This window comes from Cynoglossus semilaevis, chromosome 5 (genome assembly GCF_000523025.1).
Source record: "Cynoglossus semilaevis isolate Cse_v1.0 chromosome 5, Cse_v1.0, whole genome shotgun sequence".
NCBI lineage: Eukaryota > Metazoa > Chordata > Actinopteri > Pleuronectiformes > Cynoglossidae > Cynoglossus > Cynoglossus semilaevis.
In genome coordinates, this window is record NC_024311.1 from 827,209 (window position 1) to 842,198 (window position 14,990).

The following is a 14,990-nucleotide window of genomic DNA, read 5'->3' on the forward strand; positions in this document are numbered from 1 at the left end:
CACCATCCCGGCGTGACGCACCCCCATAAACCCCACCCAGCCGGGGCCAGAGCAAAAAAAAAAAAAAAAAAAAAAACTGAGTTCTTAACAAAATGTCACATTGAACTGAAAGAGGAGGCTAAAATGATTTCTTCAAGAACTACAGTATCTTAGGTTTTACAGAGTGTGTCAAACCCAACACTTACTAAAGACAGCACCAGGGAGTGTGTCAGTTTTACTGCTAGTTTTGGTAGCAAGTAGAGATGTAACAATATGCTCAATTTGCAATATGATACATGATTTTTTTGTTTTTTTTTTGTTAACAATACAATAACCTGTGCCCACTGCCCAAGTCCAGAATTTGACATAAATGTAACACTGCTGTAATGCTTGAATGATAACAAGCCTAAAACACAAACCAGACACTAGGTGACAGCAACTCGTACATTGGTTTGTACAGATGAAAAATATACGTTATCAGTTTCTCAGTAGTATTTAGTTCCGCGGGGATGTAGGTCGGAAGGGGTGATGACAAAATGTCTGTCCACAAGGAGAACCACTGGCCTAGCCTAACACAAACGGCTGCATATATCAGTAACCAATGATATCGTAACAAGAAATGAAGTGTTTTGACCAAATCGGCGAAAAGTTAATATCGGACATCCCTAGTCATTAGGGGGTCAGAGGCCAAAAACGGTCGGGAAGCACTGCACTAGAAACTACATAAAAGCTCTATTCATATCTATATATAAATATGTCTTAAGAACCAAATGCTCCACTGCACTAGAAACTTACAATATTTTGATCTACAATAGTGAACCAGAACTACATAAAAGGTCTATTCATATCTATGTATAAATATGTCTTAAGAACCAAATGCTTCTGGAACATAGGGAACCACACCCAGTCTTGGTTCCTGCGTTTCAGCGAAAAAAAAAAAAAAAAGACATGCAAAAAAAGAACGAATGTTTTATTCAATTTGTCAAATATTCTTTTATTTCTTCAACATGTTTTAAAAGGCAGCATTGACCCTCTTGAACCTCTTTCTGCTCCACTCTACGGTAACCGTGTTCTGCTGTGGCTGAAATCCTTTCAAACAGAAAATGGAAATTTCCCTCAGCTATGACAAATCAAAGCTGCCGCCGTTTTTATTCTCCCTCCTTCTCCCTCTTTTGCTTTTGAAAAGAAGACTGAAGGACCACCAGGGCTGAAAACCCTTTCTGGTGTAATTGTAAAAAGAGCAGGTTCTGGAAGGGGAAGTGAAAATCAGTGTTAGAGGTTACGATACCGATGGTGACACGCCTGTTTGTAATCTCAGATTAGATCTCAGATTTAGATAAAGTCATCGTCTAATACCACAGATAAGTTCAGAGAGATAAGTTGTACTGATTCCTTCCTTTTTACAGAGCTGTGTAATGTTCACTCGCATTAATGTTAGTGTTGAAAGAAGTGAGTCCCACAGTCTTTTAATAGAATCTGCAGACAGAACAGCTTTGTTATAAAATCACTCAACAGATTTTTTTTTATAGATTTGCAATGTATTAAAATGCTAAAATCTTTATTATTTTCTACGCCACCTATTTGCGAAATGTGGGTATTGCAGGGAAAAGGCAGAAGTATAATAAGATAAATAATATAGATAAATTATGTAATTTGGAAAAGTTTGACGGGCCGGATTAATAGGGCTGAATAGGCCGCATTTGGCCCCCGGGTCTTAGTTTGCCCATGTCTGACTTACAGTATATTGTTCGATAATATCTCTCTCCCCGAAACAAACATCTTTTATTTTTTACCTTTCTCCTTCCTTAGGTATTTCAGTCCAAACAGGCTGCGGTAGAGACCCCCTGTGTCACGAGTGTGTGAGCTCTGAAGGTCCAGCAGCTAGAGTTTTCAAAGGTTTTCAGAAGGATGTTGTGTTTCAGAGGAATGTGTATCTTTGGACCGGAGCCTATCCAAGCACAGCTTTAAAACTGTCCTTTTCTCGCACACATGCAGTTTGATGCATCTCCAACATGTGGCCTTTAAATCACTCCCATAACCTAATCACAGCGGCTCTGCCGTGACATCCTGATTACATCCAGCAGATGACTTTTACAGCAGCTAAAGATCCAAACACATGACAGCAAGCTCACCTCCCTCCAATCCTCTCTCGCCCGCCCCTCCCTCCATCCTCTCTCTCTCTCTCTCTCTCTCTCACCCTCCCATACCTTCAGCCTAATGCATTGTGAGTGACGCCGTGGAATTGCTTCGCCATTGTGTGATGCGACACAGAGATTAATGAGCGACTAAGGGCCCCGTTGAAAGGGAGTTGAGCGAGTTCAAATTTCTCTAAAAGTTAAAGAGCTAATGTTACAATATTAATTTCCTCTTGAACAGTGAGTGGGAAAATATCCATTAGGAAAATTAAGCAGAGTTTCGGAGGTGGAGAGCATTGCTGCTGCTGCTGCAACTGTTACTGATGCTGCCGCTGCTCCTGCAACTGTTGCTGTTGCTGCTGCTTCAGTGTGGGGCCACGGCTAATGAACACACTGCAGAGGGTGATATTTCATTATACAAATTAATGCTCACGTTTTAATGGGAAAGTCACATAATGAATCTAAGCTTCAGTGACAGCAATTAGAGGCCAGATTGTCCCCTTCTGGACAAGGCACTATTTAGCAGTAAGCAGCTGTGTGTGAGGGGAAGAAAAAAATAAATAAATGAATGAAAAAAAAAAAAAAAAAAAAGGTCCTTGCTCTTGACAATAGCCACACATAACTGGAGGCAGCCCTGCATAAGCAATCAAAAAGAGTCGCCGCTCACCTTTAAATGAGGAGAAGCTAAGACAAAGAAATGAGGTGGGGGGGGAGCAGGAGTCGAGGAGTCACTTAACCTTAACCAGACCTTGTAATCAGGATGAATCAGGAGAGACCCGTGGTCTTCAGAGCTCATTCTTCTTACTGCCTGGTCTCTAACTTTCATGTGCTTCCTTTCTTTCCTCCATTCATATTTAGTTTCCAGATCACAGCATGGTTTCACTGTTGTTGAGGGCAGATGTAAGGTGTCAACTAAAATACTAACCAGAATTACAGGCTGTGATCACAATAAAGGTGCGTTTGAGGCTTCTTTTTTTTTTCTTTTTTTTTTTTTTTACAACCAACGTTGACTCAGTTTTACTGAAATAAGAAGTACATTTTAATCAAACCAGCTGAGTGGACTAAGGAATGTTAAGACGCCCTAAAATTACTCCTGCCATATGTTAACAATTTACTCCTTAAATTTTTGACGTCAAGCTAGAAATGATATAATATTCATGATAAAAAATAATAAACCAAGTAAATACAAAAAAAAAAAAAACTAACCCTGAACATTTTCCTAAAGTCTGAGGTTTAATCATAGAACAGGTTGTACTTGTTAGCTGCTGGTCCGTTGGCCCTCAATGGTCACTATGCTTTAGAGCAGGGGTGTCAAACATACCACACCCGGGCCAAAACCGGCCCGCTAGAGGGTTCAATGCGGCCCACTTGATAAATTTTGAAAGCAAGAAAATAAGTTTTGTAAACTTATATTTCATTAAAAATGATAATTTTCTAATACACCTGGTTTATGAAAAAAAAAAGGTTTGAGTGATTTCAGCTAACATGGATAGAGACGGTGCTTGTTCGTTGTTGGCTATTGTTGATACAAAAATAAATTAACAAATGATCTTGAATTGAAATTGAATTGAACTAATTATCAAACTGAAATATGACGGGTTTAGCAGTGAAATCCACAACTGCTATGTCCCCATCTATAGGCCAGCATCTTTAAAAGTCTGACTTAGCAAGACTAAACTGTCCTTTGAACCTCTTAAAGAGCCAGTTTTCTCCTCTGGCTGTTGTTTTCTGTTGCCGTCCAGACAGTGAATCCTTATCCTGTCTCTCGTCCTCATATATCTCGCAGTAACTGCCGCTCTCTAAAGATTTGATGTTTTTATTATCTTCGTGTTTCTGGGATGTTGTCACACTTCACACGTATAGTCAAGGTGAAATCCGAACATGCAGAGAGAGACGTGCACATGCTCAGCAGTATTAACATTTACAACCACAAATGTGTCACTGATCATTTTACGCATCCACATCAACATCAAGTCAATGCTGAAAGGCAAAATGTCATAAATGTTTTTTTGCCTTTTTTTTATAATAAATAATATCAAATTAAACAGGAAAAACTGAAAATTAATGAAAAGGGTTTTTTTTTTTTTAATCTACAGACCAGACGTTTCCCATGTATGGTGCATCATGTGGCTGAAAGTTGTGTTGTTTGTGCTGATATCAATTAAAAGTGGATTAACGGGAACATAATGACCTTTAGCAGTAAATTGAGTGTAATGTTGCAAGGCAGGATACAGTATATTCCCCAGATGTCACACCAGGCCCCTGACGTATGATGGAGCAGATGTCTGAGTCCAAATGGCCCCCGAACAGAAAGAAAAAGAAAGAAAGTGTGTGTGTGTGTGTGAGAGAGAGAGAGAGAAAGAGAGAGGGAGGCGAGAAAAAAAGGAAAGACAAAACACACACGCACACACACGCACCGAAGGGTCTCTAAATGGCAAACATGCCCTTATTAACAGCTGGACATGCTGATATTCTCCTATTGTTGCACTCTTTTTACATTACAATTTAAAAAAAATAAAAATAAAAACACAATACTGTCCTTTTACGTCAGAATTAATAAGATAACCGGGGGAAAATAATGAACATTGCACCAATAGCTTTGAAAACCCTCACAACTATGACACAGCTTGCGTTAGACTAGCTTTTACCAAGTAAAGGGTTAATACCCTTATTTAATAATAAGTCTGTGACTGAGAGGTGAATGGAAAATGGATAAATACATATATATTAATATATGTATTTATATATATATGTGTGTGCGTGCGCGCGTTATAATTTATTATTATTGACCGCGTGTGCGCGTTATAATTTATTATTATTGACCGCTGAACGTTAACAAGATTTTCTCAGATGGGGGTTGGTCGGTGGAGGAGCAGGAAGAAAAATCACATTAGTGTCATTTGTATCTTATTTGACTCCTGCAAAAATGAGTTTGTCCAGTGGTACGAATTGAAAATGATCATTTTCATCAGGGATGTTTCCTTATTAAATCAGAGGAGAGCCAAAAATCTCAGTCGTTTTTTTTTTGTACTCTCACACCCACCCGCTTTTAAATGGACTCGTTCGAAAAATCTGATCCCAGCACAGTCTCGTCTGTATCGCCCTTCCTGTAAATAAACAATAATGTGTGTGATTAACAACCCAGAAGCTTTTGATCCGAGTTGTTGCTACATTTTAGCAATCGACATTTTATATCTCCCCACTTTTCTTCTGTTTTCTTACTCTAATTATCTCATCTAGAAAAAGACATTGTCTGAGCTATTCTGAGCCCACTTCAAAATGTACTCTTAGATATTGGTGATGTTTGACACTACAGATGTTACAGCAGCACATAAAGAACAGGAGTCGGGGGAATGTTTTATATCCTAACTCTATTTGGTTGTAAAAGAACTCATGTCTGAGTTTTTATCTTTAGTCAGATTTATCTTATCTCGTCTCCCTGCTCTCTTCTGTCCTCCCTCCTTATTTTGTTTTTTTTTCTTCTACTATTCTTTTGTCCCTTCTCTCTTCCCACCTTCACTTTTTCTTTGTGTTCTCGCCCATTCTTCCCTATGCCGTATCAATATTGTATTGAGTTGCTGTTTGTGGCCGTTTTTCTGTGAGAACTCTGCAGTAGGTCTGCACATCGCACACTCTGTTTCTGGAATGCTGCCCTCTAAATAATGATAAATGACTTGAGCACTATGCCATTTGCTAATTATATCCATGATTTACTACACAGCCCGACTTAAATCATTCAAAGCAGCCTTGCGTAACAATGCCTTTTTTCTCCTCCTTCTCCTCCTCTTCTCCTCTTTTTATAAAATGGTTTCCATGTGTATAATCTGAACACTTTAAGACCATATTTAGAATAGAACACCGATGATGCTGCTGCTGCAGCACACAGAAGAAACACCTAATAATCTGTCATTTACATGGTTTGGGTGAAAGGAAATTTTAGTCTTCATATACATTAAAAAAAAAAAACAAATAAATAAAGTGAATTAATTTTGCTGCCTTTGCATCCCTCTCCCTCTGTTTATTGTTTAATGAATCAAGTTTTGGCTCACAGTTAAAACCTTTTATAATTGTTTACAGCTTCGGCTGTAGCCTTAGTAAAGGATCCATTTCTTGTTATTTTTTCTGAGGTTATATAGTTTTATGAAACATAGATTATGGTTATCGTGTATCGATCCCTGATATTTATTTTCAGATGTTTCCAGATGATAGTTCGCCAAGAATATTGTTTGTTATTCAGTAACACAAAATATTACCTTTTTTTTCATATTTGGCTAACTTCCTGGCAAAATCTTAAAAAAAATACTTACATTAAGTAATTTTAATTTAAATCTTGATAATAGCTTTAACCTTGAACACCAAACACTAATTTGGAATTGATCTACTGAAAGGGAGTGTAAAGGATTTAACCTCCGACCTTCCTGCAGTGTGACAACCTTAACTATTACTCAGACTTGTGTGTGGCATGTGCAGAGTTGTCTGGAAAAAAAAACAAACATTTATGTTGTTTTCTTTTTGTTGATTATTTTGTTTTTTTACTTTATATCATTATCATAATTTTTATTAGTTCGCAGTTTATTTGATTCTGGTCTTCATTTTTTTTTGCCCTGAGATTTTTCCAAAAAAATAAATCATGTTTTATTGCTTTTTTATGTGCTAGAATCATTTGACCTAATTTCCTCCGTTTAGGGAGGTGACATGACCCTGGGGTCCACAATCCCTGCTCCAATAAGAGGATTTCTCTGATAATCAGGTTAATGATTCACTGATTTCTCTCTTGTTCTCAGGAGAGAAACCCTATCGCTGTCCTCATTGTGACTATGCTGGAACCCAGTCTGCCAGCCTCAAGTACCATCTGGAGCGTCACCACCGTGAGCGACAGAACAGTTCTGCCTCCTCAGGACCATCCTCCACAGGTCACAGCACAGCTTCCGACCACAAAGAGGATCATGGGAAAATGGCGGGAGGTGCAATATTTGCTCGACCAGACATTCTTCGCAGCGTCTTCAAAGGAATTCCTCCCAACATGGACTTCAGAGCCGGACCACTGCTGCCTCATCAGTGGACATCAGCCGGGATGATGACACCCCATGATAACAATCGTGAACGTGGGGATCATCGATTTGACTCAACCTCCTCGGTTGAAAACCTGAAAATGACTGATGTGGCGTCCACCCTTGTCTCTACGGCAACAGATGGCCCTGCCAACTTCTCTGAACTCGGCAGAGCCTACCAAACCATGATGGGAAATGGAGTGCCCTTCCAAGGCTCCCTGCAAGCCTTTATGGACAACTTTGTCCTGGGCTCAATGAAGAAAGACTTAAAAGACAACCAAAGTCCTGGGCAGCTCAAGAACCAGCTATACCACGATAATGGGGAGCCGAAGGCCAAGAGGGCAGCACCCACTGAGCATGATAAAGAGGACAAACCTGAAATCAAGAAGAACTCCGACCCTCGAAAACCCGGATCCCAGTATGAACCTCTGGACTTGTCTGTGTCAGTTCGACCTGAGTCTGCATCCGGAGCACTTCCGGGTTCATCAGTTACCGTTCTAGATAACGTGGTGTGGCACGGCTGTCTCTTCTGCTCCTTCTCCACCTCCTCATTCGAGCTCATGGCCCTGCACCTCCAGGCAAACCATCTTAGTAAGACCCAGCTGCAGAGGCCCAACACCAGTGACACCTCCTCTTCCAACACTAAGACCTCCAATGTCAACAAAGATGGAGACAAAGATGGAGAGAAAAACCAAGGAGGCTGGAGCAATCACGTTGACCAGACCTACAACCCCTTTCAGAGTGAGTTTTACAGAAGATTTGGTGGCTTGTATGATGGATCACCAGGTGCCAACCCCAGCCTTCAGGGGTTTGTGACTCCAGCAGAGCAAGGTCTGGATATCCCTAATGTCTCCTTTGAAGGTACATCTTCAGCTGGGGATGAGCAGATGGCTGAGAGAAGCTCTCACGGAGAAGCAGAAGATGATCAGGGAGGATCAGACGATGAAGTAGCAAAAGGAGATGCTGCTGAGGCTTCTTTGAACTCCCCAAGGAGGCTGCCCCGACAGATCCAGTATGATGAAGACGAACAAGACGGCGTGACTGAAGAAGATGAAGAAAAAGATCAGGACATTGATGGAGATAATCTTCAGAATCACCGCAAACATCATCAGGAAGATTTCTCCTTTCCTCCCAGGAGCGGAGCTGGGCTAGCAGCTTCTTCTTCCTCCACTATGTCTTCACTTTCTCTGGGTCCTCCAGTTCAAAACCATACCATGTCACTGGAGAAGCAGTGGCAGCAGAAGAGTCTTGGCCTGCTCGCTTCAGGAGGAGGTCATGGACTTCGGAACGCCGAGCCGTACGGCCACCAAGATCAGCAGATGAACATGCTGTCAGTCCTGAGAGCCTACAGCAACGAGAACATGCCAACCTTCAATGGCCTCGGAGGAGGAGCTGCGGGAGGAACAGTGAAAAGGCCTGAAGTTCCTGGTGAGTCCAGAAAAAAAAAATCCAAACTTCTGTGAAAACCGATCACACCCACTCACATCAGAACCACACACATCAAAAGTCACAAGTGTTTCTAAAACAAATCCAGTTTTTCCATCAGTCAATGCAGAAAAACATGACAAACATCTAAATTCAAGTTGTTTCTGACTCTTTGACACCCACGGAGGAACCTCAGAGGATCTCTGAAGGTCTCCTGATGAGCTCTGAAGTGATTTTAGTCTTATTTCAGACAGGTTTAGGATCCATTCGCCTGGCGAGCAGCCACAGATTAATCTTTATTACAGGTTTAGATTACTGTGAGTGCAGCCAGGAGGGAATAACTCTGGAAGAGTCAGAACAGGACCTGCTTTTTCCTCCATGTCATCTCTCCTCCACGTGGATCTTTAACTATCTTAGCTCTCATAAAGCAGCAGCTCCCAGAAGTCCATTACTTTATAAGACTGGTGTGGATGTATGACCCTGTGAAAAATGAACTGTCAACTTTCATGATTCTGTGAAGGTTAGAGCAGCTGTTTTCAGACTGGAGATAGAGGAGGGCAAACAAGTTCTCTTAATGTTTTAAAGTGTTTTTTTTTTTTTGTTTGTTTTGCTGCTGCTGTTCAGGGAAAGTTTTTAAAAGTGTCTTTGTAATGAGTTTAAAAAAAAATGATTTCAAAAAGCTGCTTGACGTTCACTGAGAAAAAGAACACGAAACCCAAAGAAGCTCAGGAAAACTATATTCAAGAAACATATTTTTGGCTAGCCTATATAGTTTTAGTTTATGTTTGGTTGTCTTTAGCCATTGCTGAGCTGACATAGTCATAATTTGAATTAGAAACTCATCGGCATGTCCTGATTATTAGTCATTGTTTGCTCTTTTTGGGGACAGCTTTATCTTCCCGTGTTTCATAATTTATGCTAACATTAGCCACCGTCCTGCTATCCCTTTGGCATTGTTTTTTAGAGAGTCATATTTGTACTTACTTAGTAATGTCTAGCTATGAGCTACCTACTTATATTTCTTTATATATATATATATATATTTGGTCCTTTCTCGGGCAATTTTTGAGCTAGCTTACTTACTTGTTAAATACCAATGTTTAGGTTCTGGCTTTTGCGTAAACCAAACATGGCTTTTATATCAGTTAAGCTAAGCGAGATAAAGCTCTTAAACCTGCCCCCCCCCCCCCCCCCCACACACACACACACATTTAAACAAACATATGTTTGTTTCGTTCTTACTTTCAACTGAAATACATTTGTTGCTAAATGGGAGAAAATGCTGTGCCTATATTATAGCCCATTTGGGCTGGGTCAGAGATGAACGCACTTACACTTTTTTCCACTCTGTAGTATGGGTAATTGAAGAGACGGCTTTTGTTCACTGATTAGTTTTAACAATCCACCCACTGAAGTCCTTTTGAAGTATTGATAGGATGATTACCATGATTACCATCACTTCTGCTGCTGTTGCTGTCTTTGTATATGACGACCACAGTTATGTCTACGAAAAAAAAAAAAAACAACTCTTATTTCAACAACTAACAAATAAGAAAACTCTATCGCTAAGTTTAATGGCTGAAGCGACACCGGTGTCTGCTATTGATGCTCTTTCTGTTATTGCTATTTTAAGCCTTTTAAAGTCAACTCATTTACATCTGAGTTGCAATTGAGAAACGACCGCTAACAACAAACTTTTATTCACTGAATCCGTATATAAAATGTATTTTCCCTGACTCCCAGTTGGTTTTAGCCATAGGTTTTAAAAGACCTGATACAACAAATGATAAAATTTTAGGCGGCAACTGAACGCAAAGAGAAATCAAAGCTCAGTATAACATATTGAAAATACGTTTAATACTTGTTTTTTTTTTTGATAAAACAATTTGACTTCAAAACAAACAAAAAAAAAACAAGAAAAAATTCAGTCTCATAGACTTACCACGCTCATCCAAAAGGCTGTTGCAATTCTTAGCGACTGCAAGAAATATCTGGTATTTAGCTCTGTTATTAATGTTGAATAGAGATGTGTTATACCAAAACAAAGTCCATAAGAACATTTTGCAGCAGTCAGCAAAGATGAGAGGTTAAAAGTCTTTCAGTAACCTAGCCAGTCCAGTGTCCTATTTGTAAGCTACCTAGGCTAGAACAACTTGAATGATTGGGAACCTACACAGACGTGTTTGTATCAGTGGTTCTTAAGTGTCATCTGTCATGTGCCCCCTTAGTGACAGAAATGTTTTCACACCCCCCTCCCCCTTCCAGATCCATACCTGCATGAATTGAAATACTATTGAAAACCTGATGTATATTTTTATCTGTACAAACCACTGTATGAGTTGCTGCCACCTAGTGACAGGAGGCTTATCATTCAGCCCCTGATGCCACCCCCCTCCCCCCCCCCAAGAGCCCGCCCCACTATTTGAGAAGTACTGGTTTATATGAACCACTGTTCAATAAAAAAAATACTGCTTTGAAACGGGTTAAAGCTGCACCCTGCTTTGTATGTGTGTGCACACGTGTGTGTGTTTGTGTGTGTGACCACTGGTGAAGAAGGTTTTTTTTTTTTGCGGTAAAGAGGGTGGAGGCGGCGCAGACCCTAAAACTCAATTCTGCTGCTGCTGCTGCTGAAATGTGATTATCTGGAGTGGGTTTGCATTAGGTTTGTATGCAAATACCACATAAATCATTAATATTGAAATTGTCTGCGGCCCTTTGAATGAGAGGGACCTGTTGTTAGGACACGCAGCACTCGTCTGGAAGTGAAGACATGGAGGAGGAGCAGGTCATCTTCATCACATATTACCATCAAACACAGACACGTACATACAAAGATGCGGCTGTCTTTAATTCACCGAAATAAATACAAAAAATATATATATTTATTTCATATACCTCGATTTTTTCCTTACCAGTTTCCCCATTTATTCATTCAATTTATAATGAGTTCACCGTTATTCATTAATTTCAACATTGTTATTTTCATGTTTTTGAACATACATACAGAGCTAAATGCTTTGAAATATACAACTCAATATGAAAAAATATATAAATATATTATGCATATATATATATAAAGCCCCATATATTAAGCTCTATATATGTATGTATATATATATATATATATGTATATATGTATATCAAGACTATTCATTAGACAATGAATAGCTAACAGTTAAACAGATTGTGAGTTGACAGTGACTGTTAATCTGATATAAACCTGTGCTGGTGATAGAGACCAGGTTCTTACATAATCAATAGTTGCGCGCGATCCATTGCAGCCCACAGCCGGGGCGTGTTCCATTACTGCATTATTCAAACAGGTGCTGAACCTGTCAGCACTACCTCTGTTACTGACATTAGCTCCGTAGTTTAACGTGTTTATTGCGGAACAGCAGCTACACTAAGGTCAGGACCCACAAGCTGCTAAGGTGTTGACAGGACATTAGGGCATTAGACCAGGGGCAGAAGGAAAAGCAGCTCCGGGCGGGAGAACCTTCACTTGAATCTAAGGAGCAGCTAACTACGTTAAAGAAGGTCAGCAGTGAGAGGCAGGGGTAAAAGTAGACGGAGGAGTAAGAGCAAGGAATCTAGGAGCTAAACGTCCTCGCTTAATCAGAAAGTCAACAGAGCTGAAAACCAAGTGTGTGGTTAATGGAACAGAGTGCCGTATGCCAAAAGTGTCGTCTGCGTAGGTCTTCAGTCATCTGGGTCATTTTGTCTACAGCAGTTGAGGACTTGACAAGTGGCTTGAAGAGGTGAAGCTTTGGGTGCTACAACCTATAACTTTCACCTTTGTTAGCCTTGCTGTTGAAAAGCATTACCTTTCTCTTAGCTAACTTTTTAGCTCATAGTTCATTGGCTCTCTTGATAAAAGTAATGTACTTTGTTGAGAGCGATGTAAAGAAACACGTCGAGTACACAAAGTTTAAAGTAAGGAGTTGCAAATCATGACATTCTGGTTGACATGACACCGAAAACATGATTGACATTCAGATATGACTAGCCCATAATGAGACTCTCTCCTTCTGCCTGCAGACAATTTTAGACATACGAACGTTTGTCAGATGTTAATGTTGGAACATAAACATAAAACCCTGCCCATATAAAAGCTAAATAATGACTTCTTTAATAGCTTTACCCCACGGCCTCCCTTGGCTGCCCTCCATCCTGGCTCTAATGTCGTCAGTAATAAGATGGCTGCTGCTCCTTATGAGCACATGAACAAAGACGGAATGACATTTTTGGGATTATAAATCAGAAAGATTGAAGTAAGATAACAGTTTTTATTCACAGATTTTGAGCAGATTCTGTCATGAGTGTTGCTCATTCGTCTCAACAACTAATATCTTCACAGCAAAATGTGTTTTTTTTTTAAGTATAACGAGTAAATCACACTACAGCAAAATGCGTACAGATAGAAAGCAATAGTAAAATCACAGCACCTATTTGTTTTCCATTTTCTGCTGCTTCTGTTAACAAGTTCAATTTTTTTTGCGGATTCGACTTTTAAAAAAAAAACACATTGATGCAAACTGGCAGCAGTAGCAGTAGACTGTCTTCAGACGCCGACATGGGACTCGATAAAAGCACATTTTCTTTGCGGATTCGACTTTAAAAAAAAAAAAACACATTGATGCAAAGTGGCAGCAGTAGCAGTAGACTCTCTTCTGACGCCGACATGGGACTCGATAAAAGCACATATTTTCCTCACTCCGTTGAGTGGGAGATGACAGATGTGATGAAATGTGAGGTGTGGTTTCACATCTGTGCCATCACCATCATCATCATCAGCATCCTTCCAGTCATCATCACTACCAAATTATCGCCTCGTTGCCCAAAGGATGTCTTTGTTTTGAAAGAATGAATGAAGTGTAATATCTGCTGTTGCAGAATCCGGAGAACCAGACTTGTTGCTCAGCTTTAGCAGAAAAGTGATGACGAAAATGGCATTAAAAATCTTTGCCTTTTTTTTTCTTTCTTTCTCCTGCAGCATGTTTGAAAGGAGGGATTTTCTTTTCAATATGATTCTGAAAAACTGCTCTGTAATTCTTTCTTTCTTCCCCTCTCTTCCATCTCAAGTTAATAACGCCACTGATGATGGTGTTTCCTGGAAGTGAATGAGGAGTCGGGATTGAGTTTCCTTTGATAAGTAAACAGAAACGAACTGAGACGGATAGATGTGCAATGTTACATGACAATTATTCCATTCATGATTGTCCGAGCAGGAGTGTGGGAACGTTGGAGGAGTTGGAGGTAGCAGGGGTGGGGGCCGTTTTCTGCTGCAGTTGACTGAGTTGAGCTGACTTTGTGTAATAGAACAACACTAATAATATCATATCATCGTCGCATCAAACATTGTGTCGATTCATATTGGTAAGATGTATTATAATCATTTAATACTTGTATTTGTAGGGTAGTAGTTCATTTACTAACTTTTGGGAGAAATAACATAATAGTAATTATAACACATTTTTTAAAGTAATGAGACCAACACTGCTCCTGACTACCAGTAGTTGTTGGCAGTCAGAGTATAGCTGTGTTTATAATGGATTTCTTACCTTATCACTTACGTAGGTATAAAAACCACTAGACTTTGCATCGTTCTATATATTAATTCAGGGGTGTCAAAATTAAAAACTGGGACGTAGTCATGGGCCAAACTCAATATTTATTGAAATATTGATGGCAATTGTGAATGTTTCCCTTTCCTTTAGATATATAATGTAGTTTTTTTTTCAGACGGAAACAAACTTTAGTTTTGCGTAAACATTGAATCTGGAACAACCAAAGTTTAATATTAAAAACACATGAGAAATTAAATTTGAAACAAAACACACATCAGTAGTATTTGTTTCTTATTATGTCTCTCTCTCTCTCTCTCTCGTTTATAAGGGGCGTCTTTCAAGTTCCTTTTTAATGTGAATTTTTTTTTCACAGGCCAACAGCAAAACAACCAAAATACATATCTAATACTACTAATCCCGTCAGTAAATAGTGGCTATATATTGGCGGGCCAGTTCTAATACACTTCTGATATGATCTCATTGGCCAAATATAATTACACAGTGGGCCAAATCTGGCCCGCAGGCCTGAGTTTGACACCTGCACCTTAATTGCTTGGTTTATTGTTAATGCTTTGTATCATCCTTTTTGTCAAGCAAGTCATTTTATTTTATGTCAGGTTTTTGGATGCTTTCTTTTTAACTTGTTAATTACGTGAGATTTTTAAATTTACCAGAACCTTTTTTTAAGGAACAATCCAAGAATCACCCTTGGATCTAGGCATACACATATTTAAGTGAACTTTACAAACAGAACAACAGACAGGAATTTATTTTCATCCAACCAAACACGACAAATGTCAGCGCAACCTTATACGAATTGTTAGCGTAAGATG

The 14,990-nt window shown here is 39.5% G+C and overlaps 1 protein-coding gene across 2 annotated transcripts in view; it reads left to right on the forward strand.

Annotated features, from left to right (window-relative positions):
- Positions 1–14,990, forward strand: part of znf536 (zinc finger protein 536) — a 231,126-nt gene that overhangs the window by 187,636 nt on the left and 28,500 nt on the right. For both annotated transcript variants that reach the window (XM_017032457.2, XM_025055399.1), the window contains one exon: positions 6,899–8,593. In XM_017032457.2, coding sequence (XP_016887946.1) covers positions 6,899–8,593 — 1,695 coding nt within the window. The remainder of the gene's footprint in view (positions 1–6,898; positions 8,594–14,990) is intronic.